Source organism: Pseudopipra pipra, chromosome 3, assembly GCF_036250125.1.
Source record: "Pseudopipra pipra isolate bDixPip1 chromosome 3, bDixPip1.hap1, whole genome shotgun sequence".
In the NCBI taxonomy this organism is placed as follows: domain Eukaryota; kingdom Metazoa; phylum Chordata; class Aves; order Passeriformes; family Pipridae; genus Pseudopipra; species Pseudopipra pipra.
The window spans coordinates 54,128,290-54,154,267 of NC_087551.1; the positions used below are offsets into that span (position 1 = coordinate 54,128,290).

Here is a 25,978-nt window from a genome sequence, read left to right on the forward strand (position 1 = left end):
ACCCAAACCAAAAAACCACTCTGTGCAGGACAGCTGATATTTCTCATTTTGCCCACTGTAATACAAGGTAGGAGGTTGTATAGCACAACCCAGGCTTCCAGAGAGGCAACAACCTTTCATACCATCCTGAGAGCAACCTCATTCTTGGCTTTCTTGATGGGTCTGATGAGTGAACACTACCATAGCATACTCAGCAGATGAGCTGATTGTGAAGTTCCCCATTCCTGGGAGGAAATCCCAGTGCTTACACAAGGCTCTGGGGGTGTGCTGAGCCTGCCAGTGTGCTCCCTCAGCCTGCGCTGCGGAGGGTGGCATGGCTTCACTCTTTAAATAGGCTGGCGTCATGCAAGTTTTTCTTTTCCACTTTTGTGGAGGAGTTGCATCAGGTGGATGAGGAAGTCCCGGAAAGGTAGGCACTTGAGGAAATGCCTGGAACTCATCAGTCACTTCACCTTTGCAAGAGGCTGGAGAACATCAGCAACCTGATGGGAAAAGTGAATTTCATTCCTGACCCCGAGTTTTGCCTTAGTCTGGGAACAGCAGATAATTTCATCATGGACAGTGCTGCTTCATGGCTTTTTCATTATCCTGGCAAATTCATTTTTTGAAGTACCTTGAAGTACCAGAAGTTTCTTGCTGAAACAAATGAAGGCTTTACTCCACATCCTTTTAAAATCTTTGTTACTCTAAATGTTAACCTGTGTGGTTTTTATATCTTCTATCAGTTGGGTGCCTATCTGGTTTTTTAAACAGAAATTTTATTCCTTTAGAATAGGCTCTATTCTGCTACCTTCAGTTTTCAGGGGTTTATTACATGCTTTTTAGCAGCATTTGTTTTATCAGCACTTCCTGCAGCATTTGTTACACATCACGACAGCAGCGATTTGATTCCATTTAGAAGAATACCATATTATCTATAGAAAAGCAGTAATTGCTTACCTGTTTGCCAGATGCATTCTACTATGAAAAATGTCTAGTGATGCTCTGCACAGTACCAGGTAGTGTTATTTCTTGTTTACATTTTCTACAGTTAATAGTTTCAAAAAAAAATAATGAAAATAGTATATTGCCCATTTCACAATTAAATTTCCATTTGTAGGGATTTGGAAGTGTACTCTCGAGTGAATACGGCTTCCACACATAGACCGAAGTTTCAGATTTAATTTTTGCATTTCTTGTGCCTAATGAAATACACGTAAAATTTCATGCTCATCAGAAAAAGCAAAATTTAACTGTGGTGAGAGTTGTTCTCGAAGTGTTTGTGGAAATTCGTTGGAAATAAGGTCTGCAAGATGTCCTGCAGGGAGCTAAGTCATGTAGGCCGTATTTACTAACCTAATGGATGAGAAGGAATAACATGTAGTATTCCAGGTGGCTTCTAATGAGTGTTATCAGTGCTTAAACCCTTAATCCTTCTCTTCCCATGCCTTGGAAGACTATGTCTGTCTGTTGTGGCAGACTGGCCGTGAGCCTCCCTCCTAATGGAGGTAGTCATCATCGGGCAGGACTCTAACTCAAAGTACACCATGTGCATTTCATCCATGTTCTGTCACTTCTAAAAAACTTTATTTTTTGTTGTGAAAATTAGGCAGCACTTAGGACTTTGCTTCCTGAGCTTTTTGCTCAGGCAAAGCCCAGTTCTTTTTATGCTACTTAGACAAAGGGTCCTGTTGTCTATGGTGCAACCACTTCTTTGAGCCAAACAAGTGAAGTCCATATCAGCCAAAGTAGCACACTCTGTCATCCCAGTTATTGGAAGCCTCAGAGGTCATTTAATGACCTGTTTTACATGTGAGGTAGCTCTCTGTCTCTCGTTTGTGCTTTAAATTGCTAATAGAAATAGTAACATGCTCCTTAACTTGTGCCTTGCCAATAGCTACAGAAGCACAGCTATCGGCACTTCTCAGTTTGTATGAGCTCTTTCTGTAATACTTTTTGGGGAGCATGTGCTTCCTTTGTCACAGCATTGTTGGTTTTTCATATCTGATCTTAAAATTATTTAAAAAACCAAATTACTCCCACAGATTCAGAGACCAGTATAACTCCAGTGTTACAGCTTCAGGGAGTATGTCCAGAAGATCATAGTTAGAATTCAGTGGTACTGTGACCTACAAAGGAAATTCTTTATTGAAAATGCAGCAGTTATGAACTGAAATGGAGTAACTGTTTAGCAGTGTATTCAGATGAAATTGAAGAGAAACTGTGAGCTGTACAATGGTATTTGATGGACCTGTAGAAGCAGCCTTCAGTGCTCCTTGATGGCCAGCAGATCCAGTCCTGCTGCTGAGGACAGGGCCTCTTATCATGTCTCTGCGAAGGAGCTGCATGGGAGTGTTAGAAGGGCTGCGTATTTTACACCCTTCTCTCAATGTGATAATGGCTTAGAGTGAAGTGTATAAGCTGTGATTGTAACGGTAGCAAACCACAAAATTAAATGCTGTGTTAAAGTGAAACTGATGTATCATTTTCATTAGTTTTGGTATGCTCAGGCAGAATTTGTGGGATTAATTTTGAAAGCTTAATCCAGATGGAAAAGGTTAAATTCAATGCTGAGTGAATTGGGTTCCAATTCATCTGTTGCCCTTGCTTGTTCTTTTTCTCAAAAGAATTAGAGATTAAGTGGAGAATTGTGCGTCGTATCCTTGTTTCCTGCCATCATTTAACTACATGAACCAACATTAAAGACAACCTCTCAGTTATCTGCTGCAATAAGTAAATGAATGGACCTCATTGCCATGCCAGTCTTGAGTCCTGTGGCCTTGAGTATTAGTTCATGCAACTACTTATGTTTTTTTTTCCTTTTTCCTCAGGATTTATCTGGATCAATTGACGACTTGCCGACTGGAACTGAAGCAACCCTGAGCTCAGCTGTTAGTGCATCAGGCTCTACAAGCAGCCAAGGGGAGCAGAGCAACCCTGCACAGTCTCCGTTCTCCCCTCATGCTTCTCCACATCTCTCTGGCATCCCCGGGGGCCCTTCGCCTTCCCCCGTAGGCTCACCCGTTGGAAGCAACCAGTCAAGATCTGGTCCTATTTCTCCAGCAAGTATTCCAGGTAAGTTTGTTCCAACAAACAAAATTAAACCAATAAATAGGTTTATTAAATACATAAATAAATATTCCTGTATTCCAAGTTAACTTATTTTCTAAGAATCCTGCATTTTTAGGGCACTTTTCTGAAAAAAGTGCAGGAGTAAATTCCATCTAAACTTCAGCTGCCAAGCCCTCAGAGTGCTCAAAGTTCTGAACTTGACTCCACATAACTGATAAATGTTTTTATCATCAACAAGTGTGAATACTTGATTGTAGTTTTTGTATTTGGTTTGTGTGTCATCTGTCACAGATTTCTCTCTATTATTTACAGAGTCCTTTTTCAGTTCTAACTGTATGTTTTTGTTGGGTTTGACTCTTGAGCTTGTATGGTGGTTACAGACCTGCAGGACAAGGTAGAGATTTTCCAATCCCATATTGTGACAGTGTAATTTTGGACATGAATACAGAATATTGTAGGAGATATTTCTTAATATTTGCAAAGGTTAGCAAGTTACTAAGAATTCAGCCCCACCAGTAATAACTGGAATACCAGTGGCATGCTTGCCACTCGCTCTCTTGTGCAACATTCATGTACATTCAGAAATTTGTGGAAATCTGTTAAGATACCCAGAAGAAAAAAAATCGCATGCATTAATTGCAATTCTTACCCATCTGGCATGTTACTTGTAGGAATTCAGGCAACAATGTGTGTTTGGTGTTTCAGATGAGTTTATTCTCTTTTTGATGCTCAAGTTTTTTATTATTTTCTGACATTGTGAATACTAGGGGAATTCCTAAGAGTACGAGAGTGCTGACATTACCCTAGGGATAACATCAGTTGCTGACAAAACCACAAAATAATAAACATGGAGCTCAGTTAAAAGAAACAAAAGCAGTGGTGCCTTTTCATTAGATGACTTGAATGTTGCTGTAAACCAAGTGCAGATTAAAATTCAGTGAGTAGCGTGTGTTTTGGTATTCGATACAAAGGTATCTGTGTAAAATGTTTGTGCCTGTTTGTATACAGAGTTTAAACTAGATAAGCCAAGGGAAGTAAGCTCAGTACACACAGGAATGTTGCACGCTAAGTGTGGCCTGAGCATGTCAAGCCCTGATACTGTGTGCATACCCTGCAGTTATTTCTTCCGTCTCCAGCCACTCTGACTGGCAGCACATTCTCAGGTGGAGCAGGAATAATGGAGACAGAGTCAGGACTAGAGTATTTGCTTTATATGCAGTGTATTTTTTGTATTTGCAAGGTAGTTCCCGGTATATGGTGCAGAAATCAATCCCTGTTGTTGAGTGAAGCCAGGTAGTCCACCTGGAAAGGTGACGTTTTCCCACAGTCAAATTCAGGCAAGTAAATGGATTGTCATTTTAGCAGCCTGACTGCTGAATAGGGAAAGAATGTTGAGACGTTGAAAATATCTTTATTGTAGCCATGATAGGTAAGGATGGGAATAAGACAATGGGAAATAAGTAGGGGAAAGTAATAACTTTTATGAAACCAATTAATCCCTATGGGGTAAAAATAGAAGGGATGTGGGCTCAGAGGTCAGGTCAGAGTCACTTCATCATTTCAGCTGAGCCCCAAAAGGTCATTTTTGTAACTCTCCTAGTGAAAAGCACTGCCTCTTCATACAAACTGTTCCACCATTTTGCACAGTGGTTTTCTAGTCTGCTGCGGAAACACAAAAGCGGTTCTTTCTCAGGGAGGATTTTTATGAATGGCGCTAAATCAAAATCGCCTGCCACTGTTTCCCTGTCATAGACCAGCTCTTGGTCTTTGCAGCTCTTCTGCTAAAGGTGAACTCCCAGGCATGAGCTAACGTGGAGCTCTCTGGAGAGGAGATGGACAGCTGCGGTGGCATTGCTGCTGATGCTGGTGCTGCGTTTCTCAAGCTGCAAAATGACACTACTAAGGCTGCTGTTTAAAACCCTGTGATTAGTGGCATGCCACTGGGTGCTGGGGCTTTCAAGCTGTATGAATTAGACTGTGCTTTCACCTGTGTTCCCATCATTGTGCTCATCATGAGGACTTTGGTAGCTTTTGTCATCAGCCAAATTCATGAGACCCTATGAAAAAGTAGCACAGAGCTTGTTTGCATTTCTGTGGCTGTTTGCAGTGTTCAGGTTGTGGCCGTTTTTAAACATAGATTGTGTACTACAGCACCTTGCCTTTAATAATTTTTTTCACTGCTATTTTCCTCTCTGTTCTCACCCTACCCTTGTTTGCTCTGACCTCATTCCTCTCCTATTACCTCCTGCAATGTTGTGCCACAGCTTCTCAATGTGACATAGATTGGCTCTTTCAATCATTCTCTCTCCAGCAAGTCATTGTAAAATGAGCAGCTGTTGTGTTGCTGATAGCTATGGCTAGGGAAAGCCAAAATGTTGCAGGGGGTTCTTGGTGGGAAGGCCGTTAAAAGAAAGGTGTTGCTTTCCCAGGGTTTACTGGAAGAGAAGCATCCTTTTCCCGATGCCTCCTTCCTTGCAACAAAATTGAAGACTAATTTAACATCAAAAGGGCAGACAAACAAACAGCCCCCTATTAAACCTCTCAAATGGCTGATTCTCTTCTACTGCCTGTTTAAGCTGTCTCTGCACCCCACCGTAACCCTGCCACCCCTCTTTGCTTTCTGCTGCACACCACAAATTTTACAGGAACAGCCTGGCACAGGCAGCACTGACTTTGGCACGTCCCTAGCTCAGTGGGCATTTCCTTCCTGTGCTCTCTGAAATACTGGATGGATATTTTGTGTGGTAAGTGGCACACACATATACAGCCTTTGTTTCCATTCGCATTACTGGAATAGATTGAGGAGATTAAGTCCTAAGAGCAGAAAAAGCAACTTGGATGGCTTTTGTTCAGAAAGGTAGTTTTCTCTCAAAATGGTAACATTTCTTGTTCAGACACGCGTTTATTACAGAGCTGAAATCCTACTCTTCTACGGTTTTTACTGATTTAAAATGACATTGTGATTTCCTGTTAAGTAGATCATTATTCTGCTTTGCCAGAAATCCTCATCCCTTTATTTTGTAGCCCTCTTTATAATTAGGGTACATGGTCTTCCAGAGAATGAACCGAGATGCCCTGCACTGCTTTGGGTCTTGAACTGCCTGATTCAACCCTAAACCATTAGTGGAAGCTGATGCAGCACATCATCAAAATACACTGCTGTTGCCAGAAGATTTAGTGGCTGTTAATTTCACTTTTCTCTTTTTTTTTCTTTTCCCTCCTGCTCCAGCCATTCCAGTTTACTAACAAAGCAAAAATGTAAATAAGCTAAGCTCTCCTTTCTCCCCCCATCCCCAATTTTGATCTCACTGGCCAAAGGCTTTTGTCAGCTCTTTCTCCCTTGCGGTGTAAGCAGCAAAAATTTTTAATATTAAGAGTTCTGTGGAAGATTGCTGATAGGCCAGGAATCCTTTAACCCATGATGGACAAGCACATTTTGTACAAGTTAATAGATTCTATTATTTTTAAACCCCTACAGTGATTTTTACCTGTATAGAAGAGAAGGATGTGCCATACTAAGAATGAATAGCAAATGCTGCCTTTAGAAATATGTAAATATATTTTTTTCACAGAGATTAGTATTTTGACTTGTGCTTTTAATGTTACATGTACTTTCTGAAGAAACAACCTTAATTTCACTCTGTTAAATGTCAACTACATTGTTGTTTTTATTAAGATTGATATCTTCTTTCACTGAGGATATGAATGAAGTTATAATTTTCATAAAGAAATCCATTTGTGGATACTCTGGCTTGGGAATGTTATTGCTAGTCTTCTTAATTTATGCTAACCAGTGGTCAGTACCCTCTTCTGATTAAAAATACCCTGAATGTTTAATTCTGATAATTACATGGGTCAACAGATGTGTTCCATTCAATGTTCAACTCTACTTTCTGCAAACCTGGAAGTCTTCCACACCTGTATTGATCAGCTAGATGGCTTGAATTCCAGGACCTGTCAGAATTACAGCATTACAGCCAGCACTCCAGGCAAAAAAAGAAGCAAGAATGGGAATGGGATACCCAGAGAGAACGGTAACAGGAATTCTTGCCTTGGTGTGGATTGTTAGTCAGTGTGTGGCTAGACTAGAGTGATTTAAATGCTGAGAAAAGAAAAACATGAGCAATACTCAATCATAGTCCAAAGGGACATAGTACTGCAAAAATCTGAAGAGGAGTGATGCTTTCTTTCATGCCTTATAAAAAGAGAGGCCTAAGACTTGAACTGTTTTCAGAAGTTGCTACAGTAACACAAGCCAATAGGACAGATCTTGTTTTAAGCAAGAATTTGGAAAAATCTTTTCCTTGGGATTGAGCTATCCCACATACTTACCCCATGAACCACCACTACTCTAATATTATATGTCACAGACTCCTTTTAAACATTGTTTGAGGGAGACAAGACTACCATATGAAAGTGATAAACGCTGTTTAATGTCTTTGTCGGTGACATGGAGAGTGGGATCGAGTGCACCCTCAGTGAGTTTGCCGATGACACCAAGCTGTGTGTCGGTTCAATATGCTGAAAGGAAGGGATACTATCCAGAGGGACCTGGGCAGGCTTTAGAGGTGGGCCTGTGTGAACCTCGTGAACATCAACAGGGCAAAGTGCAGGGTCTTGCACCTGAGTCAGGGCAATCACAAGCACAAGTACAGGCTGGGCAGAGAATGAATCAGGACTGGCCCTGGGGAGAACTTGGTATTGGTGGATGAGAAGCTCAGCAAGACCCAGCAATGCGCATTGCAGCCCAGAGAGCCAGCTGTATCCTGGGCTGCATCAAAAGAGGCACAACCAGCAGGTCAAGGAAGGTGCTTCTTCCCCTCTGCTTTGCTCTGGTGAGATCCTACCTGGAGTGCTGCATCCAGTGCTGGGGACTACAACACAAGAAGAAGCTATGTTGGAGTGGGTTCAGAGGAGGGCCATGAAAATGATCAGAGGGCTGCAGCACCTCTCCTATGAAGATAGGGTGAGAGAGCTGGGGCTGCTTAGCCTGGAGAAGAGCAGGCTCCAGGGAAACCTTATAGCAGCCTTCCAGTACTTAAAGGAAGCTTACAGCAAGTCTGGAGAGGAACTGTTTAAAAGGACATGTTTTAAAGAACAGGGGGGAATGACTTTAAACTGAGAGTAGGTTTAGATTAGATTTTGAGAAGAAAGTCTTTGCTGTGAGAGTAGTGAGGCACTGGAACAGGTTGCCCAGAGAAGCTGTGGATGACCCATCCCTGGAACTGTTCCAGGCCAGGTTGGATGGGGCTTTGAGCAACCTGGTCTAGTGGAAGGTGTCCCTGACTGTGACAGGGAGGTTGGAACTAGATGAACTTTAAGGTTCCTTCCAATTCAAACAATTCTGTGATTCTGTGAATTTGTATTACTATGTACTTGTTGAAGTTTTAGATATCCTAAAATAATTGCAAAACCACAGAGGGAATTATATCCTTGTGAAATGGATATGATACCCCTGTCTAGAAAGATTATTTTAACACATCTATCAGTGTTTCCCCCCTGGCTTCTCCGGAGGCAAAAATCTTGCAACAGCTTGTTGCAAGGAAGATGCATGCTGTTCATTGGCATCCAGACCAGAAAAAAACAAAACACAAAATGCCATTGACGTAGCTATGTTCTTAATCACTGCTAGTGCACAAAACATCTATTCAGCAGTTTTGGAAATCTAGAATGCTTACAAATGAAATATGTGAATGTTTCACATAGTAGTAGTTTAAAACCCTTTCTTTTGAATGGTTTGAACAATATTTAGAGTTTTTCTATGTTTTCAAAGGATGAAAAAAATAAGCATATTATAAGGCGCTCTAGCTCAAGGCATTGCTTCTAGCATGGGAGCATCTAACCCATGATACCAGTTAGAATTCAGCCCAGGTCACAACTGATGAATAATCGGTTGTCTCAAGCCTTCATGAATTAACTAAGTAGTCTCAGTTTAGTTTCATGAGGAGAGCCGATACTACAAAAGGCACTCCTATCACACTTGCAGTCTGACCACAGAGATCAAAGAGGTGTCCTTCTCTGCAAAGGTGGTTTTCCCAGAACAGATGCAGAAGACAGAGACACGCTGTTCAAGTTCTTCCTGTTAGGTTTTCCTGATGACAGAGAGTTTCTTATGCCGGCACCATCAACCTTCTGTTTTTTACTGGCCCAAAGTTAAGCATCAGATAGAAAAACAGTAACTCACCAAAACCAGCATGCCCTGTGGTGGTTATTTTTTAGGGGTCATTTATGGGCTTTAGTTTTAAGTAGTTTCAGTTGCTTCATATCTGGTATATAGGTGAATCTCTGTGTAAGCCGGAGACAAACATTTCTGCCGCATGCACTGAACCTCCTGAGGGGTCTGGGGAGCACAGCACTGAGAGTTGTCCAGCACCTTATAAAGGCTTCGTGTAAGCCTCCAGCAGATGGCCATATCAGTGGTACTCACATCCCCATAGCTGTGCTCTGCCCCATATCTGGTGTGTCCTCTTTGTTGATTCCTGCCAGGCCTGTTTTCATCATCCTGGCAATGGCCGAGCAGCCAGCATGGCAGGGCATCTGCTGCTGTGGACACTGTGGCAGCATGCATATGACAGGCCACTTCTTGTAGCTCTGTGAGTCATTGGTAGCGCCATGCTGGTTTAAATCCATCTAGAGTATGAGGGCTGTTGAAATCCAATTAAAATATTTGCATAATTATGCATGTGTTCTGCTTCACATAATAAAATTCAAATATACTTAAACACAGCCAGCAAGATTTTACAGGTATGTTTGTTGTTAGTTTCAGATGTATGCTTTAAGGCCATCCTTGGACAATTATTGTTTACATTTGATCATTAACCTTTTCATTTCTTTCTAACTTTTTTTGCTCAACCCACATATGTTTTTGTCAAGAAAATTAAAGCGACGTGTACTTGTTTTTGAACATTTGGGGTTTTTTACTCTGTCATTACTTGGCTACACAAACATGGATTGTCTCTCTTTGTGTTGGCAAATAGGGCATTAATTTGTGTTTTATCATAAGTGAAAAGGTTGTCTTTCACTCCCTTGTCCCTTGCAATACTAAGCAGTGATTGATGAGCAAATGGGAAAAGTCTCTCACGTCTCTATCAGTGTGTTTTTGTTGTTGTTGACAGATGGTTGTTATACCTAGATAAAATAGAGCGTAAATGTCGTAATTGGTTTGGTTTCTGTGATGGGATAGGCTGTTGCAGTTTTCAGTTTTTCAATGGACTATGTATCACTGCCATTAGAGATATTTAAAGCAGCCTTCATGCTTCATAGTTAGTGTCAGACTTGGCTAGACGGATACGTGGTGTGTCCCTCCTTAGAATAAGGAATCTGAACAATTAAAAATATGGCTTGAATTAATTCTGTCCCAGCTAGAAAATAGCCACTTAGCTTCAAAAGAAGAGCATTTTCACTACCTCCAAATAATATTTTTTTTTAAAAAATGAATGAAAAACAAGGTATCCTTTCTCCTTCTTAGAGACAAAATTCATGCAGGTTGAGCTGCAGCTTGAAAGATTTGAGCATCCCTTTGACAGCATCGCTCCGTAGGTAGATATGGAAGTCAAATTGCAAAGTAGGTTTTTAGAAAGCAAACACAAAAGAACAATTCACTCCGTTGGCAAGCTTTTCTGTTTGTTCCCCATTTCCAGATAACAGTGGACTCAAATTGTTGTGATGTGTTGATTGATTACAGCCGTTAAGTTTCTTAGTAATCAGTTTCATCACTTATTCTCAATTCATGCTTGCACCTTTGATTTCTCTTCCACAACAGGGTGATGTAGGTTGTCGTTGACTAATGAAGAACAGAATTGGTTTCGGCGTGAGACAAACGGAATGCCGACACCAATCCCAAAATGCATTAATCTTTAATAATCCACATCTGCATGTTTATAAATGATATAACCAGGGGTTGCTAATGTTGATACTCCCCCTTCCAAACAGAAGCTGACATAGGACTTGGTGTTTGCAAACTGCCTGAGACGCACGTGGCCGCGCATGGTACGTGTGACCTTGTAGAGGGAGCTCGCCAGATGAAAGTTCTCGGTTGATTAAAAATACATGAAGAATTACTTCACTTATGCACCAGTCTTTGGAGCTTATCATTGTTGGGCAAGATGAAATATGGCATGATAGATCTTGTCTTCTAGGGAGATCAGACCCACCAAATGGTTTTTGGAAGCAGGTTTGCCACAAGGTGCTTTTGTCCTTTATACATTCAATTTGCCCTTTTCTCCCCTGTCCCTGAGAACCATTGAGAACAGGGCTGTGTAATTTGCAATATAATGCAATAAGAAAAACTAGATTAGCTAAGAGTTTGTTCCTTTTGAGGGTAGTATTAGTGAGAGCACATACGCTTTGCTACTAAAACACTCGTTAATCACAGGCAATGACGTAGTATGAGGAGTAACAGGCAGGACTAGCTAAATAGTTCACTGCCACATAGTGCTGCTCCAATGTCCACCTGCTTGCTAAACCTGAGAGAGCCAGGAAGAGCAGGGAGGACTCAAACTCCATCATTGATGGTCTTCCGAGTTAATGCTGCTTGATGATGAATATTTATTCTGAGAAATTCTTACATGTAGCTGGATCAAGGGAAAAGAAATACAGATAAGAAACAGCAATTTCAGTTCACATTCACCCATCCTTTTCTGCATGTATTTACGCTGCAGATATCACAAATGAAAACTGATATACGGTTTGTTTAGGATTTGGCAATGTTAAAGTTAGGAATTAAGATTTTTATTAGGTGGCAAATATTAGAAGTGTATGTCTCCTACATCTGTTGTGCTTCTTGGGCTCTTAAATTCAGTTGACACCATGAGAAACAGCTTAGAGAAAAAAAATCTCCTCATAGTTGTAGATGTAGTCTAGAGAATGAGCATTGCTAATGAAAAATTCTTCCTTTTGGAACTTGGATTAAATCCCTGAGTGGAATTCTGTAGTTCTAAGTTTCAGGTGTGTGACAGTGTAGGTTTCACTTCTGGAAGGAAGAAATGAGCCAAATGTAAGAAAGAAGTACTACTGTCTGCTTTGTTAGGAGCTTTTAGATATTTAGCACTTGCATCAGTTACAATTTTATATTCTGGTTAATTGACATAAAGAAATTGAGAATGGTTTTTCACTAGCTGAAGTATATGCTTTTTGCATTAACAAACATGTAATGATGCGTCCCAAGTAATTACGGATTACTAAATCCATACAACCCTTTGCAATCTCCTACTTCAGTCTAAATGCAAGCAAAACTGCCATTTTTATGGAAGGCTTAAAAGGACAGAGTGAAGAAAACACAGTATGATTACAGGGTTTGGATCATTCCCTAAAGAACATAGACACTTTCCCAGCGGTTTGCAGAAATTTAAGAAAATATAATTTACAAAATCTAAAAGCAATTCAGAGGCCCCATATAGGTGTGAGAGATGGTGCTGGCAAGCCGTGGCCACAGCCTCTCCCAACCCCTCTCATACCAATTCACGCTGTCTCTTTGGAGGGACGTGGTGACACAGAGTGCAAAATGTGTGGAGGGGTGGTTAAACGAGACTTTAGAGGGGGAAAAAAAAGAAATTAAGTCAGTGGCTGAGCTTTGAAGAAGTCTGTCTAGTGCAGAGCAGCAAGCGAGTGGGGAAGAAAGGAGCAAGCACCTCATCTAATCTTTCTCCTGGGGACCCAAGTGGACAAATTGGCAACCCTGTTCACAGCCTTCCCCCCCCCACCCTTTGTAGCGTAAGAACTGCTAATCGGATCCATGCTGCTGCAACTGTGGTTAGTTATTAACAGAATAAAAGCAGATTTCTTCAAAAGAACGGGTTAGGGAAAACGGCTCTACAAAATTGCAAGGTTGTTAGAATCTTAAATGCACAGCAGTCGTTTTTTTCCTATTCTGAATTAGGCGATGAATACGGCCTTTCATCTGTCACTGTGCCCGTTTCTTCAGAAGACAGCCAAACATTAGGCTTCTCAAACGAAATAAAAAAAAATTGTTTGAAAGAGGAAAAATATTGGGGAGCAGGAAGAATAGGAAAATGAGAAGGAGAAATCAGGTTTTGTTTTTATTAATTTGGCCTGGTGAGAGAAATACGAGCTTGCCTGCTCTGTTCAGTTCCTGTGTGCCAGCTGCTGTGAGCCACCATTTCTGAATGCAGGGATTAGAAAAGATTTAACTGGTTGCTATCCTGGGCTGCGCCATGCTGGATTGGCCTCCAGCAGAAATACACTGGGCTGGAAATTCTCCCAAGCTTAATGAAAATAATGCATTAAATGGATGGGGAGTTAGGCAGAGGTGAAAGCAGAAAGAATTTCATTCCTCCAAATGAAACTTCTCATAACTGTAAAGTGATATTACAAGTCTGGAGTGGGTGTTACTGAGGATAGAAAAGCAGTGATTCCTAGATTTAAACTGACTTATGTCTTCACTTATACAAATAAATAAATGGTGCATCCTTAATTTTGAAGAGCTCTAGTGCTTTCACAGTTTGCAGCAGGATTTTGGAATTTGTTGGAGAGGAATAGTCCTCAGGCAGACAGGTGCTTGCTATAACCTACTGGAAAGCCACTCATTATCCAGGTGAGTCGCAGCTTTTTGAAGATTCCCATTGACAGCTTGCTTTGGGCTTGTTTCCAAAATCTCAGGAGAAAGTGCTTAACTTTGATCCAAATGCAGAGGTGACTTCTGGATGGGGCATGGATGAAACAGACCCTCCTGGCAGTGTCTGCTGCTGCTTTCCCTTCCCCTCTGGAGCAAAATGAGCTTTGGCCCTGGAGGGCAATGTATTTGCTTTCCTGCCCCTTGACACCAAGCCCATTGTCAGTGCAGGCAGTACTAACAGTTATTTCACTTCCTACTCAGTGTGGCACTGAGCAAAGCCAGAAGGTTTAGTCTGAGTGTACTTGACTCTCTGTATCCCAGCACAGCCACAGCTGCTGTATCTGAAAGGGTCCTCATGTCTCAGGCCTTTTAAAACATCTGCACTCAGATTACTGCATAGATATGAGGAAGTTTTAATATTTTCTGTGTCTTAATTTGAGAGGATATGCAGACAGCCCCTGGTTTTTACTGGAATGAATAAGTCATTTAAAAAATGCTGTTGATATGACAGGAAGCTTGGCTATAATGCATAAATTAAGGAAGAAAATCATCTTTATTCTTAAGGGGTCATAGGCTTTGTGAGATGAAGAGATAACACAAAACACATGACCAGTTTCGCTTTATGCTACCCATAGAAAAATTTCTTTCCTTTGAGGTCATTTTGCCTCACTTTAAATTTCCTGAAAAGCTCATTTGAAACGCTCCCATATAGAAGCCTACTTATGTTCTTTCATTTCTGATGTAGGGATCTGAGACCCAGAATGTCCCTTCTGGTGTGTAAGCCTTTACTGTCACATCTACTGTGTGATGATTATCCCATTATTTTATCAGATTTCATCTTAATCACTAGATTTTCAGGACCTCATTATTCCTAAAAGGAAGTTGTTTCAAATTCCAGTAATGGTTTGATTATCATCCTACACATCATGATCTTTTTCCTCCTTGATATTTAGCTGCAAATGTATTTTTAGAAAGAAGTCACAAAATCACAGCTTCAATTTTTGTAATACTAAATAATACTTGCTCTTTGAGCCTCCTGTTATGTCATGCTGGTAGATGGTTCCCATTCCAGCTAACTTTTAAACTTTCTACGTTTGTCTGTATGAAGGCTCACTAGTGACACATCAGCAGGGATGTTGTGTTGTCTTATCTCTACTGGAAACAGTCCTCCTAATTCATCCTAGTAATAAATTTGTTTCTTTTGGTGGCACGTCAAATGGTTAGTTACAACTGTTTGTAAGTTACAACCATTTTAGGTCCAAAAATATGGTCAGATTTTTCCTTCCTTTTCTTCTCCCATTTCTACCTTATAACCTACAGCTCTTCCATTACAAAAGGCCTGTTTCTGTGAATATAAATGTTTGCATTTTTGATACTCCAACCCGAAAGGTGATCCAAAGGGTTTCTTAGGTAGTACTTTTATCATCTTTTATATTGACTAAAATTCCCTACTTTGTGATCAGCCAATATCATTAAATCCAATTCTAGCTCTTAATTCCTAAAATATATTGGGAATTGTCCCAAAGACAAGCTACAAGATCTTTAATTTCTGCCTTTCCTTCAGCCTAGTGTTCCCCTTTTAACACAGGCTATGGTCAGTCCCCCACCCTCCTGTTTGCCAGTTCCTCACACACCTTAAAATTCCTATGCTGATATCCCTCCTTCCCTCCTTAACTAGTAATTTCCCAGAGAGAACCTGTTAGCACTGAAGTGCTTTCTTGATTCAATTGTTCAGGCATAGTTCTGTGAGGTGCTATGCAGCTGGTACAGGGTATTGCAGCTGAGCATCCTCCAGTGTCATTACAGTGGTGGGAGCAGAGAGCCCTCAGCTTGTTTCAAAATGTTACTGATGTGGACTGTAATTGACTGTAAGGACCCCTCCTCAGCAGTATATCAAAGGTCTGCTCTTGCTTGCTTTGTTGGCTCTGAGGAATTTACCTTTTACAGTTTAACTGCATGGCTGTAGTCATAATGTAATCACTGTTTAGTACTTTTGTCAGTCCATTTCTTCCAAAGGTGCTGTGCAGTCTCTCCTGACTCAATTTGAAGTGTAGATTTCCAAAGTGCAAAATGTTTAAAAGCAATTCACATAATTTAAAAAATAGAAAACCAGCTTACAAATATGTTATTAAGCATTTTTAAATTTTCTTACCTCTTCAGCTGACCGTTGGGTTTTTTTTAGTAGCAGACACTATATTACATAGACTACTGGTTTTGGTAGCTTTAACAACTAATTTTACTAGATAGCTATATATATTTGAACAGTGTTTTGGTCTTTTAAATAAAGGGGAAAGAAATAGTGTGGCAGCTTCTATCCTTTTGATGCACATTATTGCATTTTCTGTGATTTTGCATAATAAAAATATTGTGAAACATCCGTAGTATTCACTTTGGATAAGTTTTGGCAGGTGGAGTATCTCACCAATGTGGCAATAGTGCTGTACAAAACATGGGAAAAGGTCATCCCCGTTTAAACTTCCATCTGTGTATCATTGGCTCAAAAGAGGCAGTAGTCTGTCAGTGAAAAAAAGGTATTGGAATTTTTTTTCTCTCTTAAATAGCTGTAGAATTTGCTAAAAAAATGTTAAAAAAAGAAGAGAGGTTGTTTTTCTTTTGTCGAAGTTTCCCTTCCCTAATAAAATACAAAAGTCTGTTAATGTATTATTTAAAGTGTCTTCCAAGAATCACAACTGCAATACTGGTTGAAAGAGAGAAGGATTACTATCATTTAAAGGAAAGAAATGGAAAATCTTTAAGGTCATTTCTTTTCATGACAAAGAAACTTAAAAGCATGGCAGACAGGATCTTCAAAGGTTTTTAAAGTCCTGTCATCAGCTCCCAATCAATAGGAGTTAGATACCCAAATTAAGAGTTCAGTTCAAGTCTTCAAAGGTATTTGGGTGCTTAGCCTCCTTTTACCTTTCAGATCGCTTCTAAGAATAAAATGGCAGTTTGACTGAAAACATTTTGATGCAATACCTTGATGTCCAGCATCTGGATAATCTGTAGTACCCACTGATAATTAGCATAGCAGATACTTCTCCTGAAAGCTTGTCGTTAGAGTATGTTTATGAAGTAGTTTTCCTTTGTGAAGCAAAAAATTTGCTTTAAAGCTCGTTGAATACAGGAAAAAAACAGAAGTAAATGTAAAAAAGTGTACTGATAAAATAGCATTAGTGTTTGCAGAGGCTAATAATTTCAGTAAATTTGCAAAACTCTGCAGTCTGTATTAACTAAGGATGCAGATAAAACTGCATCGTGTTGTACGTGTGCGGTTCTGGGCTTTGACTTTCGTGGTTTATGCTTGCACATCTGCCTGTGCAGGATAAGGTTCCTGACAGAGAACTGATGTTATTATCCATGTAAAAAATAGAGACCATGTATAATACGCAAAATTTGTTGCCTAGCATAGTTATTCTATGCACTATAGCATCTCTCAAAGTTGTCAAGCCTCCACCTAAAGGGGGACCCTGCTGAGGGCTGTGTGGTGCAGTCATGACTACCCTGCCTTTATTAATATTTTTAAGTGTTTGCAAAAATCTTAGATGGTTCTGATCTACTTAAAGTATTCTGTCTGATAGCAGTGCCTCGGGCATACACAGTGGAAGTGGCAGTGCCCTGTGTTCACATGGAATTGCTGTTTGTTTACAGTTTTTGAGTCACTTCCTGTCAAGCCGAAAGCGTTCATTATGATGAAGGCACTTACTGTCTCCCCAGCCTGCTCTTGAGTGACATCAAAACACAATCTGGGTTTTTTCATTATTATTGTCATATGCCTCAGAGTTCATGAATGGGCCATGGATCCCAAAGCCTCAGGCACTGAGTGGCATGTTTAGTCTTTTAGAGGTACAATTCTGCCTCTAGTCCAGCATTTGCATCTCTGAGACAGTTGTCACAGCTGCTCCTGGTAATGTTGAGTGTCATGTTTTTGGTGCAAATACACCTCATCTGAATAGCTAGGCAGTGGTTACACTCCACATTTTATAGATTTTCTTTTTGTTCTCCATCAGTCTGGCTTTTCTTCAGAGTTGGTGCTGAGACTCAGTTGGTTTGAGGTTGGGAAGGGGATAGGGCAGAGCAGGCACATTTGCTTTCCTGCTTTTATGTCCAACTTGGGGCTCTTCATGGCTCTAAAGAGCAGGCCCTGCTGCCCCGCTGTCAGCCCAGCTCCCAGCGCCAGGACTGCCCGCAGGATTCTTGCTCCTGCACTGCGGAGGGGCAGCTGCTGAGCAGGAGGAAATGAGTCTCAGCAGGCACAAATCTATTGCCTCTGTTTTTATTCGTTCCATTTCTCTCAAACGGAAAATAATCTGAACACTTTCTGAGGATGAGGGATATAAATCTGTCTCCTGCTATTTATACCATGCTCATCACTGCAGTGTCTAAATGCGTAAAGTATATATTTGCTGCGTAATCTGAGGTGGTCTTCAAGCCTCTTGGGCTGTCACAAGTAGGCATGTCTCAGACCAGGAGTGAAGAGGAGTCCTAGGGGATGTCCAGGTCTCATTGTACTCCTGTGACAAGTTGACTCTTAGGCACAAGGCCCTTGGGGCATTGGGAGGGTGGTAGCATTGACCTCCCTGCTTCACATGGTGTTGAATGGTGACCCAGAGGAGTGACTTGCATCAGTGCAATAAAAGCCTGCTTTATTATCCATTAACATTGAAAGGGAAGATTTTGTGTCCTGAGCCTCACAGACAGCACTGTGAGTGCTGTTCTTGTTTGAGTGGGCAGACAGCAGTGGATGAATTCTCTGGATGTCTTTTGAACGAAGTAATAAAAATGGATCTGTCTGTTCTGGCTAGTTATTTTAATAAATAACTTCCCTTTGCTTTTATTTGAATAATAAGATACCCCTTTTCTCTCTGATCTCTTTCAAACATGCTTCACTTTCACCACATGCATTATTGTTTATTCCCATATTCTACATGGACATTCAAACAATATTGAAACCACTGATTCATCGAAATAGTTTTTAAACTGTTGTTATTAGTCATTTTTGTATTGACCGAATTTTTCATTGGTAATATTGTTGGCAGCAGTCCATGTCTGCCTGGCTGGAGGCCAGTTTAAGCTCAGCAGGATGAGCCCTATTGTTCAGCAGACTTGGATTTTGTTAAACTCTCTAACAGAAATATGTGTCAGGAGATTTGCAGCTATAAATTGGATCATATTGGTGAGGTTGGGAACTCGCTCAATACAAAATTGAACATTTCACCATGCCTGTTGCTAAATATGTTTGTGCATGTTTCCTACATGGGTTTCAAAAAATAAAAGAAAACTAATATGAAAAAAGTTTGACCTGTTGAGCTCTGCCTTTACCTTATACAGTTGGTAATTTCTTTGATGTTGAGTGGTTGAAAAATGCAGCAAGGCTTGGTTTTGTGCATTGAAATGTTAAAAGCAAGTCTGTTTTCCCTTTTTTCTCTGTGTGTTACAGGCAGTCAGATGCCACCGCAGCCTCCTGGCAGCCAGTCAGAATCCAGCTCCCACCCTGCCTTGAGCCAGTCACCAATGCCACAGGACCGAGGTTTGTTAGGTGTTGGGGCTTTTTTAGTCGGTGTCAAATGCAGCCTTTGTTTTCAGATGCACATTAGCCATGTGAGATTTTCTGGTATTTCTTTTCTTCTCCCAGGGAAAATAATGACAGTCTTCATTGTAAGAGGCTTGGGGGGGGGTGTTCCTTCTATGGGGAAAGAGCAATGGAATAGCAGGTTTTACCAAACTATAATTGAAAACAAGGTTTTCTCAAAATATAATGAATGCCCAGGGTATAAAGGCAGTTTCTGTAAATACTTGAGTCGTGTCTTAGAGAATACAACTTATTCTTGTCTATCTTGAAATTGAGATATACAGAAATAGTGCTCGCTATGAGCACTACAGTTTTGCTACTGTTCTTAAAACTCTCATCTCTGTCTTTGCATGGACACGATAGTCCTCTATCCAGTTCTAGGATAAAAATATCTTTAAATATAAAAGGAAATCAAATATTTAGGTCAAATGGTTCAAACATTTGGAAATCTTGCAAGGGAAAACATTGCAGGCAACAGCACGGTTCTAAAAGGGTGCTTCCTAGCAAGTGCTCACAAAAATAAACAGAGCATTTTTAAATTAATGTTACCTTTTTTAACTTTTAAGCCTTTTTCCTTTCACCTCCTTCCTCCCTAGCTCATGGAAGATAGTTGTCACAGCTTTGTTGCATGGCCCTACATACAATCAACTGCTGTAAACTGGGCATCCTGTCCATGCAGTGGTTAACATGTGCCAGTGACAGGCTTGCAAAACAGACACATGATAACTGTGATAAACATGGAGTTATTTATGAAATGCCCCTCCTAAAATGTCTTGCTTCCAGAAATATCCTAAGTAGCACCATATGGGGATACCATAAATACTAGAAGTTTTCTCGCAGTGAAACAAGTTGAACTCACAGAATGACAAATTTCTGGGATAGCATCCAGGAGGAGCTAAGAGGACTCACAAAGAAGAGCAGAGAGTCTTAATTTTTGCAATTTTTCTGGGCTGATTGTCCCCTCCTCCAGGACTGCTGATTAATGAGAACATAAAATACAGAATTCCATGCTCATTTGTTTTGTTTCCTTTTCAGTCATTCTTTATACTCAGTTGTTAGTGCAGGGACTTATTTTCCCCTTTAAAAAAATTAGAATACTGTGCATGTTTGGTGAGAAAAAGGATGGCCTCAGTATCCAACACAAGTATATGATGCCTTGTGCGATAGATGTCACAAGGCAGCAAGAATGGATCAGATGGAGGCTTTAAAGACCCAAACATCTCACAAAGATATTTACATTTCCTGGCACAACTGGGTCTTGGCACAAAATGTTATATTACCCAGTAACAATTGTTTCTGCAGTGTGTATTCCTCACCTGGCTTTGGGGATGAGTTATGCAGGTCTGACAGAGCTGGAAAGATCAAACCTCTGTTCTGCTGTAGAACAAAACTGGGGGTCATTATATGGTCAGGAGAGGCAGAGGGGTATTCAGAAGTAAAACAGAGAAGACAGGTGCTATAACTGGGAAATCAAACAAGTAAATAACAGTGAAAGAATTAAAATTTACAGATTGATTTAGTCTGGTTTTTCTTCTCTGCAGTGAGATTTGTAGGTATTTTCTTAGAGAAAATGTTTTTGGGAATGTTGCAGTTTTTGAACACTTCATATGCAAAAACTGGTGTAATGTGCATGATCTTGTGACCCAGCTTGTATAAGAAGTCCATTTGGTTCATGGGGGAGATTCAAAATTTGTAACTAGCTGGATCATATTGATTTTGCAGAACATGTTCCCCAAAGCTTCTCTAAAGTCTGTGCCTTACGCACATAAACATGCGTGCATTCCCTTTTGTGCACTGTCATTGATTAGAGGCTCCTTTGAAATGGAAAACTTCACCTTTTAAAAAGGCTGTTACATTAGTTGATTCCTTTGCTTTCTTGAACTGGTTTCCACTGAACTTGAAGAAAGGAAGGAGGGGGAATGGTGGGGGCTCAAAGGGAAGGTGCTTGTCATTTACTGATAAAAACCTGAGCAGAAAATCGTTGCTGCTAAGGACACCTGATCCTTGGGCATCTGTTACAGTAATTTAAACTCTCGGCTTACTGATACACTTTCTCCCAAAAAAAGAAAAGAAAAAAATAAATGAAAATGAAAACAAAAACCCCAGTGACACTACATTCGATAAGGTAATGTTGTTTGGGTTTGCATTTTGTATAGCATTTCTTTCCTTGTTTAGAGAGAGAATTGGATAAACAAAGGACTAGTATTCATTTCTTGAGCAAAATCTTCTGCTCTGAATACTTGAAAAAAATGCTATTTATCAGCTATCATGAAGCTTGACTGACAGGTGGAGTCTGAGCTTTAACACTTTTGGATGCTAAACCACTACCTTGAACCATTAAGTTTACACTCACCTTAGTGTTTGACTGTATTTTACCCTGCATTCCATGGTTGCTCAGCACCCAGCAGGGATTTTTATGTTTGCCTGCCTGAGAGTATACATTCCCTGTCATACAGTGCAGCATGAAGCAGTGAGCATATTTTTACATGTACACTCTATGTGCAGAAGGAGAGGAGCAGTATTGTTGTTCATATGTACAGCAATAGAAATTTCTTGGGGGATTGGATTTTTTGTGCTCTTCAGCTTTTTTTTTATATAGCTTATTTCATGCTTTCTGTAATAAGCATGAAAATGCTTACTTTTTAAAAATAATTTTAAAATCTTTCATTTCCTGCTCGAGCTGTAGGACATTTGGACCTGGTCAGTGTAAATGGAGCATGCTATCCTAGGGACTTCTGTTCTTGTCCCAGAAATGGTAACTGGCCATTGTTGTTTGATGCCAAATCGGTGAAATGGTTTTAGTTCTACAAACAAATGTTGTCTACCTAGGTAACAAGAAATTATATTTACTTTTATATACATCACCTATGTAGTCTCAGCTCATGTGTCTTTAAAAGTACTGGGACTTGAAGTAAGTCCCATACATCATAATGGACTGTCAGAGCTGGACAGCTCTGGGGATAGAGGGAGCAGGCTGTGTAGGTCTGGTGTCAGAAGTCTCTTGGAAAAGCAGGAGTGGCCATGGCTGCTCTACCTGCATGTGTGTTAACTGCTGCTGAATCCCAACAATTACCATTACTTGGGGATACCATAATGGCAATGTAGTCATGATTAATTGAGGTAGTCATTTAAATTTGCTATGCTTTTGGGGGGAAGGAGGATGCATGTTTTACTCTTTTTTTCTGATATATCTACTCCAGACTTTTCTTTGTATGATCAAAAGTAGGGGGTTGAATTTTTGTGTTTATTGAACTCAAAGCTTTTTATAAGCTTTTGTTGCATCAGGCCCAGAGGTAGGGCAGCAATGATACCACAGCTGTCATGACCATTCAGCAAATAGTTGAGGTACACACAGTGTCTTGAGTTCCATATATTCAGCTGTACCTACTCACTTGTTTAAGTTTTGGAAGGTGCACTTTGAGGATGTCCTTAGTAGCCAGAACTGCTCAATGAGTTAGAAGTTATTTCTAGGGATCAAATAGAAACCCAGCATATCCCAATTAACACCCTAAATTAGTTTCCTGAAGCTGCAGCGTGAAAAAGAAACCTTCGTCTTGGCCTTTAGCTTATACTCCCATTCTTACTTTTGTAAACTAATGGAGATTTCCATCTGCCTATACAAATACTCACCTGTTCAAGCACTGTTAGGAGAATAATGTTGAAATAGGCACTTTTACCCCCTGCAGGAATGAATGGTTCCTTACCTAATTTTGAAAAAGCTCAGAAAACTTACCTGCTTTTAAGTAGTATTTTTCATGCTTATGCAGTTGGGTATGTACATGTCAGGTTTCAGTCTTATATTAAAATAGTGAATTGGGAGTTCCTAAAAACCATTGAATTTAATGGAAACAGTTAATGACTTCACGTTATTACTCTGGCGAGCACTCTCATAATGGGGATACTTAAAGAAGCCTTATTTATTAGTGCAAATGTATATGGGTCAGAATTAATTTTTAAAAAATCTTTAATTGTTTTCCCCTTATAATTTTCACAGCGGTACATAGTTAAATATTCATGATAATGCTGATGATATGCTAAAGGTCTGAAATAGATCTGGAGTCTTAAAATCAACACAGGTTATTTAACCCTTTTCATCTAATGCACCATTGGGGACTTGCTGAGTGAAATCCCAGAGCACTGGAATAATTAGAAGATAGTAATGAGGATTTAATTAGTCCTTGAGATATGCTGAAATAGGACCACTGAGAACTTTTCTTTTTGGACATGGATTGCAAGCAGAATTGCTGTTGCAGCTGCTGTGATGTGCTGGAAAATGTATTCCATTGCTTGAGGCATTTTCATGGCAGCATTCTGTCAGATCTATGTGGACAGTGCCCAGAGTAAGCACCTCCAAAATTGTTGAATAGAAGTCGCCACCTTCTCCATCACCTTCTCCCAGCAGTTTTTCATTTTTAGTTTTTTCTGTCATTCTTTCTGTTCTGACTTTATTTCTTTCCGTTGTTGACATGATCCAGCTTTTGAGGATTGTTGTACAGTTATGTGCTCTGTTAAAAACATATTAGAGACAGGGAATAAGAAACTGCAGGCTTGTAGGAGTACAGGTGTTATAGTAAGCAAAATTTGGATCTTTTTGACACAACTGCTTGTAAGGTTTATCCTCAGATCTTGTCCTTATTTAGTATTAGATCTTCACAGAAGTGATATTTATCAGTAGCTGTAATGTAGTAAATTTAAATAGCTTTTTTGGCAGCCAAGATGTTATCCAGCAAGAGGTAGTAACAGATGGGATGTGATCGGGCATTTTGATGTTCTCTTTGTGCTTCCCTATAAACACTAAGTAGCAACTGAATTCCTGTAACTACAATTTCCTAATTTGCTCATTAGATTTCATATAGGTATTTTTCTCCCCTTTAACTGTTTTCTGGGCATGCTTATTTGTACACAGTCATCACATAAATTCTACAGTCATGTATTTTCTTCTAACAAAATATAAATGTTTTTGCTTGTGTGGAAGACACAGAATACCAATTGGGTGTTTTGCGCCTACAATTCCTGATGAGATTTATGGCTTAATACTGACATTCAATGGTAGAGATTCTTTTCCCTGAAATCTATTTTCTTCTTAAAAAGACAAACCAAAAGGAAGAAAATAGATCAAAGAATTCTTATTGTAACAAAAAAGATACTGTAGTTTGCTTTTAGATCTTAAAAAGACTTTCCCTGAGAATACGTTTTTTGCTCTCATTTGGGGATTTTGGGATCTATTCAGAGCACTGAGGAGCTAGAGAATAAAATGATTCTTGTCATTAAAATTCTTCTGCTTGCCATGTTAACGATGACACCACTTAAGGTTAAATCAGACTTGGTAATAAGTTTACTTGATGTAGACTGAAGTGTTTCAGACTCTTAAAGAAAGATGCTTGAGACATGCATTGAGTGCAAAGCCACAGGTATTTTTGAGTGCCTCTTCTGCACATAGCGCTCCAAGTGGGTCAGTGCGGAGGAGCTGAGCTCTGCCTGGTATGTAGGAACACTATGCCAGGCTGGGAGGAAATCTTCATGCCCAGAAAACTGGGGTTAGAGGAATTATGCCCTCAACAACCAGAAAAAGTGCATCACGTAAGGAGGAAAAGCAGGTTTTAGTTGAAACTGTCACACTTAACTCTGTAAAACGTACCTTTTTCATCTCAAGTCACGTGATGAAGTAGGAACATGATGCATACAAGTACACAGAGCGGATCTATATGTGATGGCAAAGCCATGCAGTAGAGCTGTGCGCTAAACTTCTTTGGTGACTCAAAAAACTACAGTAGTTTCTCAATTTAGTGAGTGCTAAATTTATCATCAGTCTTTAAAAAGGATCAGGCCATGATTCGTTTTTACCTCTGTATTTTTAATTTGACAGTAGAAGTGCACTGAAATGTAGTCTCAATGTGATGAGCAAAAAAGCTACAATATGTCTACTTTAATTAGTAATCAACATTTCTGGGTTGAAAGGTTACAGTTTTTCTCACTGAACTCTAGAGTGAATAGCTTTGTGTCTGTCTCTCAAGCACTTCAGGAAGATCTGCTTTTCTTGCCCAAGAGCATTAGAAGTTATGTTACTCTGCCAAAACAGGTTAATTGTTAAAGAAATCAATTGCCATTTCAGGATGTTGTTTTCAGACTGTACTTGGGTTTCAAATATACACCAGCCAGTCTCAGCTTTAGATTGATATGATCTGTGGCCTACACTAAATACATGGCAGTACTGGCCATCTGCAAGAAGAATTGAAGCAGAAAAGGGTATGATTTACATGTGATAAGCCACACTGGGAGACAGCAAAACTGCAGAAGTAGGATTTGAAGTTATCTGTACCATCAAAACCCAGAGTTGGGTCTCAACAAATACATTTTGTATATTAGCAGATGGTCATTACACTCTTCTTGCTGATGTAAAATCTCGTTATACTTGAGGATGAATCTTTATTTCATTTTTTAAACTAAAGTGGGGATTCTCTTTTTGAATTAGGGAGCAAAATTGACTTATTCTGAGAGAGTTTATATAGTTGCCAGCAGAGAGACTTCTCAATAGAGAAGTTTCCACTGACTTCATTAGGCAGCTGTCAAATTCCCTGCCTCTGGGCTCAGGGAGCAAGATAAGCCACAGCAGTTACTGATGAAGAACTTGACAAAGTGACAGTCAATGTTGCTGTCACCAGGCTTGATATAAAGTTACTGGGTATGACCCCTGTCTCTGGGACAGCTTCCCTTGGTGGCCTATAAACTGGGAGCTGCCTGTGGTCTGCCTGTTCAACAGCACCATTGTTTTCAGGACACTC

General features: G+C 40.0%; 1 protein-coding gene across 9 annotated transcripts in view; it reads left to right on the forward strand.

The window, feature by feature from the left end:
• The window catches only part of ARID1B (AT-rich interaction domain 1B), a 324,325-nt gene that overhangs the window by 223,432 nt on the left and 74,915 nt on the right, over nucleotides 1–25,978 (forward strand). For all 9 annotated transcript variants that reach the window (XM_064649203.1, XM_064649206.1, XM_064649209.1 and 6 more), the window contains 2 exons: nucleotides 2,811–3,054; nucleotides 19,065–19,154. In XM_064649203.1, coding sequence (XP_064505273.1) covers nucleotides 2,811–3,054; nucleotides 19,065–19,154 — 334 coding nt within the window. The remainder of the gene's footprint in view (nucleotides 1–2,810; nucleotides 3,055–19,064; nucleotides 19,155–25,978) is intronic.